Below are 15,526 nucleotides of genomic sequence, written 5' to 3'. Positions count from 1 at the left end.
ATATACGCATGTACGTACGTATGTATGTATGTATGTATGTATGTATGTATGTATGTATGTATGTATGTATGTATGTATGTATGTATGTATGTATGTATGTATGTACGTACGTATGCATGTATATATATATATATATATATATATACATGCATATACATACACATAATTATATAAGTATCAAATTATGAAGGAAGATAGTGACAGGATGTTTGCATATTGTTTATCAACATGTATTTATAAAAAGAATGCATATTTATAGTCTTATCGGACATTCGCTCCTAAATAGTAAGTAAATGGGTCACTGTGTGTTTCACATCAGTTTTAAAGCTGGGGAAGTGACAAGTGTGAGTGACTCTGTGTGTGTGTGTGTGTGTGTGTGTGTGCATGTGTGTGTGTGTGTGTGTGCATGTGTGTGTGTGTGTGTGTGAGCGCGTGTATGTGTGTGTTTGTACGCGAGTGTGTGTGTCTGCGTATGTATGCAATTAAGTTTTATGTTTTCGTATTCCGTTGCTTCAAAAGAATCCAACTGCAGTTTTGAGAAGAAGCATGTTACTTCTGTTTATTGCTGACAGCAGGAGGCCAATGTCCTCCAGTAAGTTGGCCTTCCTATCAGATGTGGGAAAAAATGTACTGCAGGACATTGCCAGTTTTATGTACGTCATAACGATGACTTGTATCATCTGTTCGTTTTGAAAAGTACATTTCTTGCAACGAAGTAGTATCTTATTATGTAAAACTATTGCTGTTGAACCATTAACCCCTTGCTAAAATGAACCTCAGATTGTTGTTGTTGAGGATTGATCTGATTGTTTAACACTTTTATGTGGATCATGAATCCAAGATACATTGATGTAATCTATAATGATTTACTGTGACACTTTCCTTCCGTATGAAGGCTTGTTAGCTATTTTACGTAGTGGTCTAAGCTTTATTATTGGTGTGCTGGTGTGGCTGTGTGGTAAGAAGCTTGTCTTCCAATCACTTCGTTCCGTGTTCAGTCCCACTGCGTTGCAGCTTGGATAAGTAACTTCTACAATAGACTCGGGCCACCTTGTGAGTGTATTTGGTAGACGGAAACTGAAAGAGGCCCGTCGTGTGTGTATATATGTGTGTGTGTGTTTCTGTGTTTGTCGCCCCATCTTCACCACGTAACAACACGTGTTGATATGTTTAAAAAATTCACGAGGGTCGATTCATTCGACTAAAAGCTTTTCAAGACAGTGCCTTAGCATAGACGCAGTTTAATAGCTGAAACAAGTGAGAGGAAGAAGATAAAATATAGTTAAGAATTTTTTCTATATAGATCAAAACTCATGATAACCAGAATTTCAAGTTCCATTTTCATTGCCATCTTACAATTCTCAGAGTTCAGTTCATTCTTTGATAAAAACAACTGTTACGCAATGTTTTAATTGAAGTTTATTCTTTCAGACATTCACGAAGTTATTTATACTGACCAGATTACAGTTTTATGTTAACTGTCGAAAGATTACTTCCACCAGCTCATCTTACTAATACAAAACAAAGCGGAATTATCAGTGTACAGGTACATCTTTTATTTCTAGGCATTGATAATAACATCTCACATGAAAGAGAAGAAGCAACAACAGATGAAGCATTCAGTTTCTCGTGACTAATGCGGTCCAATCAGAATACAGAAATAAGAAACTAACTTGGGTAGGTCTCTGGAGAAAATAGTAATTTTCCAATTTTGGTTTGTTTCAAGGTTAATTGTAAATATACTCCTGCTGTTGGTGTTATGTAATCACCAAACGAGCAAATCAATGATTATAAATTCTACTCGTTTTCAGATATATTGCATGTAGGGCTACATAACTGTCTCCTTCCAGTTTCAAGACAGCAAAAACTTTGCTGCTATTTGTAGTCAATTATTGTGCTTATATATTTCGTGGGGGTCATTCATGTATGTTGAGCTCTCTAACAATGCAAATTCCTTTATATGACTAAGTAGTTACATATAACTTTAAGAAATAAATACCAAAACAAAAAACAAAACAAAACAAAACAAACATTGAAAGCATAAACCACAAACAGATCAAGCACGTGCAAAACAAATTAAATCAAACTGGCACTCCGTCGTTTACGGCGATGAATGTGCCAGTTGATCCGATGAACGGAACAGCCTGCTTGTGAAAGTCGCTGAGCACTCCACAGACACGCATATCTTCGAGGAGATTCAACGTGACACAGAATCTGACTAGGTTGGTCCTTTGAATTACAGGTACTACTCATTTTTGCCAGCTGAGTAGACTGGAGCAATGTGAAATAAAATGTCTTGCTCCTGGACACAATGCGTCGCCGGGAATCAACCTTATGATCGTGAGTCGAATACCATAACCACTAAGTAACGCACCTGTACGCAAAACAAAGTAAACATCGAAACAAAAATAACATATACTCTATACCATAACCATCTAGGAAAATAACAATCTGCACAGCAAGTACTCTGCAAATTGCTGCTAAAGAATACCACGTGATTTCACACTACATATTGTACACAATCTCCGTCTAACACAAAAACACATAATACTACTCACAACAGCATATACGAAGTACATATACCACCCAGTAACAACAGCACGACTCATATTGCACATGCTCAATACATCAAACAGAAAAGAAACCCTACATCAACAGAAATAACAAAACACATCTCACAATAAAGCAGAACTGAAACAGTATATAGAAGCACGTTTCTAGAAAACCTAAAAAGATAATGTTGCATTCACACCATGAAGACGAAATACCTGGTGGTGCTGCAGTAACGCCTATAAAAATGTTGAAGATTTTATGATAGACAGTAGTAGTAGTAGTAGTAGCAGTAGTAGTGGTGGTAGTAGTGGCAGTAGCAGAAGTAGTATTAGTAGCAACAGCAGTAGCAGTGGTGGTGGTTGTCGTTGTAGTAGTAGTAAAGAAAAAGAAGAAGAAGAAGAAGAAGAAGAAGAAGAAGAAGAAGAAGAGAAGAAGAAGAAGAAGAACAACAACAACAACAACAACAGCAACAACAACAATATTAAAAATAATAATAATCCTTTCTACTATAGGCACAAGGCCTGCAATTTCGGGGAGGGGGATAAGTTGATTATATCGACCCTAGTGCTTCACTGGTACTTAATTGATGGGCCGCGAAAGGATGAAAGGCAACTTTCTAATATAGGCACAATTCCTGAAATTTTGGAGGGAGTGGGCTAGTCGCTTAAATCGACTCTAGTGCATAGCTGGTACTTATTTGATCGATCCCGAAAAGATGAAATTCAAAGTCGACTACGGCGAAATTTGAACTCAGAACATGAAGACAGACGAAATGCCGCTAAGTATTATACCCGGTGTGCTAACGATTCAGCCAACTCGCAGCTTTTACACAATTTCTTATAATAATAATAATGATAATAATAATAATAATAATAATAATAACAATAATAATAATAATAATAATAATAATAATAATAATATTAATAATAATAATAATAATAATAATAATAATAATAATAATAATAATAATAATAATAATAATAATAATAATAATAATAATAATAAGAAGAAGAAGAAGAAGAAGAAGAAGAAGAAGAAGATAAGAAAGCAAGTGCCTTCTAATCGACGTATCAATCTCAATAGATGACAATGTATATCTAAAAGAAACAGAGAAACTGTCAAAATGCAAAGATATGGAAACAGAGATAATCTGAATGTGGAGCATAAAAGCGGAAAAGCGGGAAACAGTCCCTATAATAATAGATGCATTAGGTATGATTTTAAAAAAAACATACAAACATATGCATAACCAAAACACCAGGGCTTACCAATATATAAATAACATACAAAAAATAGCACGACTAAGCACCGCGCACATCTTACGTAAAACACTCTCAGTACAGTGAATATAACAACACCAAAACAAAACACAGCACATACACAAAGCATGCAGAGCTGTGCTCAGTAGTGTAATGAAAGCACGTGATAAAAATAAGACTACTGAATAATAATCACAGTAATAATAATAATAATAATAATAATAATAATAATAATAATAATAATAATAATAATAGTAGTAGTAGTCGTAGTAGTAGTCGTAGTAGTAGTCGTAGTAGTAGTAGTAGTAGTCGTAGTAGTAGTAGTAGTAGTAGTAGTAGTAATAATGATAATAATAATTATTATCATATCTACTGTAAGCACAAGGCCTTGACAATTTTTGAGGAAGAGGTCTAGTCGATTATATCGAGCCAGTGCGTAACCGGCATTTAATTCATCGACCCCCAAAGAATGAGAGGCAAAGTCGACCTCGGTGGAATTTGAACTCAGAACGTAGCGGCAGACGAAATACAGCTAAGCATTTCGCCGGGCGTGCCAGCTCGACGCCTTAAAAAAATATCTACTACATATGTGGAAATCTGTGGGTGTGTTCATTTGTGGTGTTGTTATCTAACTCCTCCTACATCGTTTTATCGATTTTGGTGCAACATGACACGTGAGTAGAAGTCATGTCTAGAAGACTAGTGACATACTTAGAATTTTGAAAAAATCTATAATAGGGCCCCTGGAAGGGATTCTTATATCTACTACATATAACTAATATATTATTCTTAAACATCCAAGGAAAATAGCCCATTCGCTCCTGAAAGGGATTCTTATATATAACCAACGGAAATAACCCATTCATGTTCGTAAATTATTTCCTATAAATCAAATTGAGTATGCTTATTTCTTAGTATTTAAACTGTTTGAGTTATTTTCGCAATTTATGCAGTACAACGCTTAAACAAGTAAATAGTATTTTCCTAAACAATAGATCCACTTATTTTGGTTAGTGACTCATTCACGAATATACCAAAACTAGTGCCGCTGAGAGTAATATTCTCTGCGAACGCACAAAAGCTTTTTTCAGAGTTATTTACTTTCAATTGTTATCTCATATCTGATTAGCCTGTTATTGCATAACATGCTTCACGATTTTACTATATATACCTTATTAGTATTTCCTCTTAAGTTCTATATACTCTGGGAACGTATTAAAGCCCTTTTCATGGTGTATCTTATTTGAATTCTTACTATCGGGTAATTGATTTCATGTTATTACTTAACTGACTTCCCAATTTGGGTATTCATAACTTATTGAGAATTCCTAAAAACAAGATCCTGTGTAAGACAGTTTGGTACTCTTAATAAATGCACAAAAACCGTTTTAAGGGCTACATAATTTGTATTGTTGTTACTGGATTAGCGAAACAATTATGAGAAGGGAACTAAGGGATAAGTGCCGCTCTCCCAGGAATTACCGGCTACGTCAGCTAGTATATATATATATATATATATATATATATATATATATTATATATATATATATATATAATATATATATATATATATTATATATATATATTACAACAAACCACAGCACAATATCCAAGGCACACAGACCTGCACTTAGTAGTGCAGTGAAAAAACACTACTGAATAATAATAATAATAATAATAATAATAATAATAATAATAATAATAATAATAATAATAATAATAATAATAATAATGATAATAATAATAATAATAATAATAATAATAATAATGATAATGATAATAATAATAATAATAATAATAATAATAATAATAATAATAATAATAATAATAATAATAATAATAACAACACGTATTGAGAAGAGCATTGTCGATGTGAGAACCGAATGAGGGTAAAATGTGTATTATTGAAGCAAATGTGTGTTGAACGTGAATGAGAATGTATATATGATATGTAAGACATGGATTGAAGAAAAATTTCGGATATGATGTACAGCACGAAACTAAGGATTGTAAACAAAACAGGGAAGAGCATGTGGTGAGTGACGTACATGAAGTTAATGATTAAAATACATGAAGTGAAAAAGAAAGTGAAACAAAGGTCAGGCATGTAGAGTATAAATTCACATTGGATCAATGGAAGCGAAAATATTGCAAGCAAAGCAATTATATTGTCTTACAGGAATTGTTTTAGTGGCTTTTAGTGGTATATTTTTTTCAGACAGTGTAAAGAACTGTTTCAGCATATAATTTGTAGCAAAATCCTTACAACTTGAAATTTTCCATTATTTATTATTAGATATTCCACTGATACGATGTAAAACATTATCAATGTTTAGATAATGATATAAACAATACAATAATATTTGGTAGTAATTTGTGAGTATAATATTTCCTGGATTTATTAAGATGAATGGTGTCTCATCACCATTCATTCTATTGTTGTAATGTTCTTTAAATTCTTGATATTCTTCTTCTTGAGCTGTTATATGTGCGTAAGTTAATTTCCCTGGCATTATCCTGTATTATCATGGAATTTGTGTTAGCTTTTCGTGAAAAATATTTGCATTTTCAGTTATGAATTGTGGCCATTTGAACCATTTCTGTTTTCAAAGAATATAAGCTGTCCACTTGGTATCATAGTTCCATGTTACAACTACTTTTCCAATTGTCGCCAGTAAGAGCAACGATTACAATATTATTGTTTGTGTAGTCAGTTTTTGAAATAACTTTTCGTGGTCTCTTATGATTATTGAGACATCGAATTTTTACGTATATGCAATCCGGATCGTTAACATGTACAACACATAACAAATTGTGAGGATTTAGGAGCTTGAGGAAATTACAGCTTTACAACTTATACATTTAGTCCAAATGTTCATGAATTCATTTCTAAAATCTTGATTAAAAAATCCGTACACTAGAGGGTTTAATGTACAGTTTAGGACCCACGTATGTTTGAATAAAGTTTTGGCAATTATTCCTTTTTGTGTAAAAGTGATGTCTAATGGGAAGTAGACAATAAGTTCCGGTGTAAAACTTACGAAAAATAGTATAATTATGCATAAAACTGTAATGTTCATTTTCTTGATTTTTTTGTTCGTTTCCTTAATTTTCTGTAAGTTATGGGTTCGGCTTTCTGTATATCGTAAATGATGTCTGACTGTTTTCCAGATCCAAAAGTTCAATACTAATATAACAATCATCAAAACGATGAATCCAATTGCGATGATTATGAATGATAATATCAAAAGAAAGCCAGCATTTTGTTCTAATGCTCTAGATTGCGAACAAATTTGTATAGTTAATCCATAAATATGTATTGGTGTCAAATTAGAAAACCAAGCATCTGGTAAAGAAATAATGACAGAAGAGCAACCTGCCACAACTGTTATATAAATAGCCGATCGTCTGGAAATTTGTTGCTTTTCTGGTCGACAAATTCTGTTAAATCTTTCATAGGAAATAGCCGTGAGTACCAGTCCTGATGCAAGACAATAAAACATGACTGAAAAGTTTTCAAATTTGCACAAAATCGCCGAGGGATGAAGTACAGGAAATCGTAATTTTATCACAGATAATGGTAAAGCAGTGAAACAACATATCAAGTCAAGGAGTGCGAGAGTTTCAACCCAAAAATTTAGTGTAGACTTCTTTAAGCAACACACATATATATAAAATACAACAAAGTTACCTAAAATACCGATCGGAGTAAATAGGCCGATGAAAACTATTGGAATTTTGTTTGTTTCGTATAAGTCATTGTTTAAATCTTCAATGGACTTCGAATGATTCGTCGAATTAAGACTGTAAGCCATCATGAAAGAAATTGAAGATGGCACAAGTGTTTATAACAATTGCAAAATGTTTTTCTTTTTTTTTCCTGAGTAATAAACAGTTTTATGGTGTTAATAGGAAGAGAAGTTTAGTTTTAAAGAGTACGAGCAAACAATCCTTAAATATTTTGATATGGTTGTAGGAGCAGTCGTACAGGAAATATTTATCTACATTTCGTGATAAATGCATGAAAACATATAACAACATAGTAGCTATGTGTCAGAATAGAAGAAGACAAAATGTAGAAGCGACGAAAAAAAGACAAACAGAAATAAATTCAACATTATTCACTGATAAGGAAATGTATGACGTCCATAATCTTATTATATCACCGATTAGTTATTGCACATTCCTATATCAGATTTCCTTGCATCGTCATGTACTAAGGGAGACATGCCTCACATCGGCAATTTTATGTAAATATTAACCGAGACGTGGCTGTGTGGTAAGAAGTTGGCTTCCCAGCCACATAGTTCCGGTTTCAGTCCTAAGATATATGAATGAATTAGGTAGACTGAAACTGAAAGACACATATACATCATATACATATATATATATATATATGTGTGTATGGAGTGTAGGACAAAAGTCACCTAGGACAAAAGCCCCCTAGGGCAATAGACCCCTAGAACAAAAGCCCCTCGAACAAAAGCCCCATAGCTGAAATATAAAAGTGGACATTCCACCGGACAAAGCCCCACGGTTCTCAGACATACCTTTTTTGTAAAAAAAATTGCTTATAAATAAATGACCAATAATTTGGGAATAAACAAATTTGACATTGGTCGCGCTGTGATTTTGCATTCGCTCTCTTATAGTAAAGCTACATTTTATACTTTTTGTGTTCAGTAATGGTCAACACATTGGCGTTCTTTATTATATATTTAGAGAAAACTACTATAAAATAGTATAAGTGACTTGTTCAGCAAAAGCAGTTGGAAATATAAATTTTAGGAAGAAGGTCAGCATGACATAGTTTTCTAAACTTTTTTTCTGTAGGTAAGATAATATGCTTTCACATTCAGTTCGATTCTCTTCATATCACACACTCACACACACACACATACACGCACGCACACGCACACACACACACACACACACACACATACACACACACACACACACACACACAAAGGTGTGTGAATGTGTTTCTGTGTATACATTTTATGCACGTATATACTCGATTGCATCTATGTAGGTTTTATGCTTCTACACATTTCTTGAAGTGTGTTCTGTTACTCTATTCTTCTTATTTTCGATTGAATATATTTTGTTTACTTAAAAAATGGAATTTTGGAAAATGAATTTTTTTTTTACAACCGTGATTTCCGTTTCTGTTTACGTGAAATTATATAAAGAAAAGTTTTAAAGATTTGGCTGTTATTTCTAGCATGTCGAGAGACCGTCTAGGCTTAACTTCATGTGATAGTTGAAAACCAGCTAGAAAATCAACTAAAAATTCCTCAAGGCGGTGCCCCAACATGACCGCAGTCCAGTGATTGAAACAAATAAAATACAAAAAAGGAAAAACTAAAAAATATAACCGTGCAGGAGCGACTGTGTGGTAAGTAGCTTGCTTACCAGCCACATGGTTCCGGGTTCAGTCCCACTGCGTGGCACCTTTGGCAGGTGTCTTCTACTATAGCCTCGGGCCGACCAATAAGCATTTCGAGATATCAATAAACATTAACCGAGATATCGCAGAAGAAAGCAAAAGGAAAAAAGAGAGAAGGGGAGCAGCTATCGCTGCCAAAAAATATTTTCCCATACTTGGTGATGTCAGTATTTATCGGCTGGTCCTGTTCATGTAAATTTCTGATATATTAAATGGGAGCAAGGTCACAAGAAAAACGCATTTCATCACAGACCGGTCGATCAGGGCTGCTATGGGGCTAAACAAGAACAATAGCTAAGTTTCATTCGTTGAGAGAAAGGAAGACATCTGCGTGATCGTTCAACGGAAACTGAAAGAAGCCTGTCGTATATATGCATATATATATATATATATATATATATATATATATATATATATATATATATATATATATATATATATATTATATATATATAATATAATATGATATATATATATATATATATATATATATATATATATAATATAGGATAAAAATTTTCGAAAAAAATTTTATCAATGGCCAGCATATTAGAAAAATACCTTTAAAGGTTAAATTTCATAAACAACTTTATATACAAGGGCAAAATAAAAAATTCCAATGCCAAATATGCCGAAATATAGACTTATTCGTCAACAACCATATAATTTATCACTATAAGCACGCGTCTCGAAAGCAAGCCGATAGAAATTTCTAAAAAAATTTCGTTATTACCGGATCGGTCCCAATTTCTGAGTTAATTCATTTAGAATTTTGTCGTCATCAGCGATAAATACAATAAGGAAATAAATGAGATACTTACTTGCACCCATGGAAGAAGTAAATATTAAGTCATGTGTACATTTAAGTACCCCAAATATATCCAAAATAGAAATTTAACAGCATACCACGAGACACGTGCGATCGAACTGAAAATTCTCATAGAGTAAGAGTGTCCAGAAGTGAATAGTATTAAGTTTATATCTAATATAGGATAAAAACTTTCGAAAAAAATTTTATCAATGGCCAACATGCTGTTAAATTTCATAAACAACTTATAAGCAAGGGCAAAAGAAAAAATTCCAATGCCATCCTATATTAGATATAAATTTAATACTATTCACTTCCGGACTCTCTCACTCTATGAGAATTTTCAGTTCGATCATACATGTCGCGTGGTATGCTGTTAAATTTCTATTTTGGATATATTTGGGGTACTTAAATGTACACATGACTTATCGTCGATGACGAGAAAATTCTAAATGAATTTACTCAGAAATTGGGACCGATCCGATAATAACGAAATTTTTAAAGAAATTTCTATCGGCTTGCTTTCGAGACGCGTGCTTATAGTGATAAATTATATGGTTATTGACGAATAAGTCTATATTTCGGCATATTTGGCATTGGAATTTTTTCTTTTGCCCTTGTTTATAAGTTATATGTATGTATGTATGTATGTATGTATGTATGTATGTATGTATGTATGTATGTATGTATGTATGTATGTATGTATGTATGCATGTATGCATGTATGCATGTATGTATGTATGTATGTATGTATGTATGTATGTATGTATGTATGTATGTATGTATGTATGTGCATATATTTGTGTGTTTGTGTTTGTCCCCCCAACATCGCTTGACAACCGACGCTGGTGTGTTTGCGTCCCCGTAACTTAGCGGATCGGCAAAAGAGACCGATAGAATAAGTACTAGGCTTATAAAGAATAAGTCCTGGGGTCGATTTGCTCGACTAAAGGCGGTGCTCCAGCATGGTCGCAGTCAAATGACTGAAACAGATAAAAGAGTAAAAGAGTAAAGGGGGTATAAAATATTTCAAGCTATTTGGCTGTAATTTCTAGCATGTAGAGAGACCTTCTAGGCTTAACCTCATGCCTTGGTTGAAAATCATTGAAAAAAAATTCTGAGGTCGATACGTTCAACTAAAAATTCCTCAACAAGTAAAAAAAAAAGCAAAAATAAAAGGCGAAAGATATCACAGAAGTGGTTTTAATCAGGCTTTAAAAAAGATTCTATGTTCAGTACAGCTATCTAAAAATTATTTAAGGTGGTGCCCCAGCATGGGCGGCCGCTGTCTAATAACTGTAACAAGTAAAAAATAAAAAAATAATTCTGGAGTCGATACGTTCAACTAAAAGTTCTTCGAGGCGGTGCCCCAGCATGGCCTCAGCCTAATGACTGAATCAAGTAGGTGAAAATAAAAAAAAATTACCGAAAAATATAACCGTGGGGCTTTTGTCCACTTTCACACTTTAACTATGTGACCTTTTGTCCTTGGATGCTTTTGTCCTAGGGGCCTTTGTGTGTGTGTGTGTGTGTATGTATGTGTGTGTGAGTATGTGCGTGCGCGCATGAGTGTTTGTCCCCCACACCGCTTGATAACCTGTGTTGGTGTGTTTACGTTCAGTTACAGACCAACGTTGTAACTGTTAGTGTTGGCCTGTAAGTTAGCGGTTCAGCAGAAGAGAATAATAGAATGAATACCAGGCGTAAAAAAAAAAAAAAAATACTGGGGTTAATTCGTTTGACTAAAAGCTGTTCAGGCGGTGCCCCAGCATGGTCACAGTTTAATGATGGAAACACGTAAAATACACAGCGTGTGTATTATCTTGGCTTTTGGTGTACATAGAAGTACATTGTCTAAAGTGCCCTTTCCTGATTTAGGATAACGGTGTGATAAAAGGAAAAACTTAGTTACTACTTCAGACACGTTGAACGATCACGCAGATGCCTTCTTTTCTCTCAACGAATGAAACTTAGCTATTGTTCTTGTTTAGCCCCATAGCAGCCCTGATCGACCGGTCTGTGATGAAATGCGTTTTTCTTGTGACCTTGCTCCCATTTAATATATCAGAAATTTACATGAACAGGACCAGCCGATAAATACTGACATCACCAAGTATGGGGAAATATTTTTAGGCAGCGATAGCTGCTCCCCTTCTCTCTGTTTTCCTTTTGCTTTCTTCTGCGATATCTCGTGTAAGCGTCGATATACGCGCCTTTAAATATGCAGTCTAAATTAAATAACACTATATGAGGCGATTATATGATAGCATAAATAGAGATATGAGCTTGATAAGCTATTTTTAACAGAAGGAACAACAATTGTGAATAAAGAGATTATAACTGAAAAGACCAAAAAAAAAATGTTTTAATTCAACTGGTTCTCCGTCGGTCACGACGAAGAGGGTTCCAATTGATCCGATTAACCGAACATCCTGCTCGTGAAATTAACGTGCAAGTAGCTGAGTACTCCGCAGACATGCATACTCTTAACGTAGCTCTCAGGGAGATTCAGTGTGGCACAGGATGTGACATGGTCTGGCCTTTTAAAATATAGGTACAATTTATTTTTGCCAAGCGAGTGAACTGGAACAACGAGAGATAAAGTATCTTACTCAAGGACACAACGCGCCGCCGGGAATCAAACTCGCGACCTTGCGATCGTGAGCCGCATACTCCTAACCAGTAAGCCATGTCCCTTCACAACTGAAGAGACAATTATTTACATTATTTACAATTGACGGATATTTGTCCTCATCTTGTTTGTTGTTAACACAACATTTTGGCTGATATACTCTCCAACTTTCGTCAGGTGTCTTGGGATAATTTCGAACCTGGGTTCTCATTCCTAAGGTATTTTTTGATGTTGTTATCATTATTATTATTATTATTATTATTATTATTATTATTATTATTATTATTATCCCATTCTGTGCCACACTGAATCTCCCTGAGAGCTACTTAACCACTACGCCATATGCACGAGCGTATGGCGTAGTGGTTAAGAGTACGGGCTACCAGCCCCAAGATTCCGAGTTCGATTCGAGGCAGTGACCTGAATAATAATAATAATAATAATTATAATAATAATAATAATAATAGCATCAAAAAATACCTTAGGAATGAGAAATGAGAACCCAGGTTCGAAATTTCCCCATGACACCTGACGAAGGCTGGAGGGTATATCAGTCGAAACGTAGTGTTGACAACAAAAAAGATGAGGACAAATATCCGGCAAATGTAAATAATGTAAATAATGTAAATAATGTACATAATTCCTCATCTCTTAAATATAGAACTGAAGAGACAATAACTGGGATGAAGGTTCAGTTTTTGGTTTATCGTCGTATAGAAGTTACTTTTAGAATATGGCCCTTATTTTCTTGACAGTTCTTTCACGAAGCAATTCACAGTAGCAGAATATCATACCCAAACCATCTTGCCTTTTTTTTTTTGTTCCAGCACTTCAAATCATGATCATTACCAGTAAACTAGTCTATCATTATCACAATCTTCGTAACATTGGTATTGGGAATTCAGTATCATATTTTCTCTATAATAGGTTTTCCCAGCATATTTTGGATGCGTTTCTAATCTAACTCCTGTAGATCTTCAATGAAACTGTATTAACTCCTTCAAATCGTTCGCAGAGGCACTTTATATTCTTCCTAGATTGACTAGTACCATGATGTCCTTAATGACTGCTGGTATTGTTTCTTCGTAAAATTTCAGGAAATCATTACATGCCTCCGATTACTGCTTCTTCCAAACAGTTCATGCAATTCTCAGTATATTGTCCTAAGATGGTCTTCCTTCAATACGATAGCTTTTTTCTTTCAAACGTTCCATCCACAAGTTGTTTGAAGGCCTTGATATTAAAAGTTACACTTTGATAAATGGGTTGGAGTAAGAAAATGATGTTTGGTAGCTAACCTATTTTGTCAGGAATGGAGATCTGAACAATGTTCAGTGGTCTGGAATATTATCAAGCATCAACAATACCATTAATTTAAGAGTATGTTCTTTGCAATATTTTTACACTAATGGATAAAGATACGAAGCAAACTACTGAATAAAAATTTCTATTGTCATCTAAATCTTTTTTCATTTCCAAATACCAGGGAGTTGCACTGCTCGTCACTTTTCTGAATGATAAATGGATCTTGGCTTCAGCTTGAAGTCCCCTGTACTATGAACACTAAGTAAAGTGTTAAGAGGATTTTTTTTTAATCTAGAAGCATGTTTAACTTCTTAGGAAGATGAAAATTTGAGTTGGCAGTTCTTTCTCTAAAAGGTCTGTTTCATCTACAATGAAAGCAAATTAGTGAGGACAGTTGCCACATTCAATGATGCTCTTAAGAATTCGAGAACATTCCTTAACTGCCTGAGTTTCAGTATTTTGCAGCTTCACAAGACACATACATGCTTTTCTAGGTTATGCTGTCGTATGCATTTATCAAAACAACCTGTGCATGAACAGGATAACTTTCCTGAATGGCATGTGGCGTTGCCTTTTGTCATCCACACTTAAAGCAGATAGTTTGTTGTGGCTGAAGCTTTTATTTTGTCCCAATGTTCCATGATAGCTCTAATCAGTGATTACGACCTAATATAAAGAATTTAATCCGATGTTTGCAAGATTCCAATCGCCTCAAAACACAGTTGTATAAACAGTGTGATGCTTCTCTTCGGCACCTTATATAAAAACTTAGACTTGCAGGCCGCGGTCCACATATGGTGAGTAAAAGATTATGTAGATGAGTTTGGGTATATATATATATATATATATATCCAATTAATGGAATTTAAGCGGCTATTATCATGCTCTAAATTCCTGTATATATCTCGTAAAGAGAACATATTCAAGCCTACCGTTGTTCGAAACTTTGCGTATATTTATTCTCTTTCAAAACAGAGAAAGTTAAGGAAAATGCTCTAACGTGTAAAATTTTTCCCTATAGATCCATAAATACTTACACACAGATACACGCACACGCACACGCACACCACACACACACACACACACACACACACACACACACACACACACACACACACACACACACACACACACACACACACACACAAACACTGAACTGTGTCGAATGAATGAGAAAGAACTGTTTAATACATATGTTGAATATATAATTTGTGGAACTGAAATTTTATCTCGACTGGATTTAGAGGCCACTGCGGTTATCAAATGAGAATTGTTGCAACTCAGATTTATCGCAGCAGAGAAAAAGACTTAAGAAATAGGAAATGTAAACTAATGAACAAATACAAGCATGAGACTATATCCACATCAACGACTAGAAATATACTACCAAACCGTACTGTAACAGTTCTTCTCCGAAGATTGCAGTGTCGTGAAAATCGAATTATAACATAAAACTTCAATCGCACTATTTGTATGTGTGTGTGTGTATATATATATAGGTGTGTATGTATATGTGTATG

At 34.3% G+C, this 15,526-nt stretch overlaps 1 protein-coding gene across 1 annotated transcript; it reads right to left on the bottom strand.

The window, feature by feature from the left end:
- Positions 1-5,694: 5,694 nt before the first annotated feature.
- LOC115230975 (putative neuropeptide Y receptor 11) lies at positions 5,695-7,746 on the bottom strand. The gene has a single exon (XM_029801078.2). The coding sequence runs from the start codon at positions 7,628-7,630 to the stop codon at positions 6,635-6,637; it is 996 nt and encodes a 331-aa protein (XP_029656938.1). The 5' UTR covers positions 7,631-7,746; the 3' UTR covers positions 5,695-6,634.
- Between the last annotated feature and the right edge of the window lie 7,780 nt (positions 7,747-15,526).

This window comes from Octopus sinensis, linkage group LG2 (genome assembly GCF_006345805.1).
Source record: "Octopus sinensis linkage group LG2, ASM634580v1, whole genome shotgun sequence".
Classification (NCBI taxonomy): Eukaryota; Metazoa; Mollusca; class Cephalopoda; order Octopoda; family Octopodidae; genus Octopus; species Octopus sinensis.
This window is presented reverse-complemented; position numbering and strand designations above follow the sequence as displayed.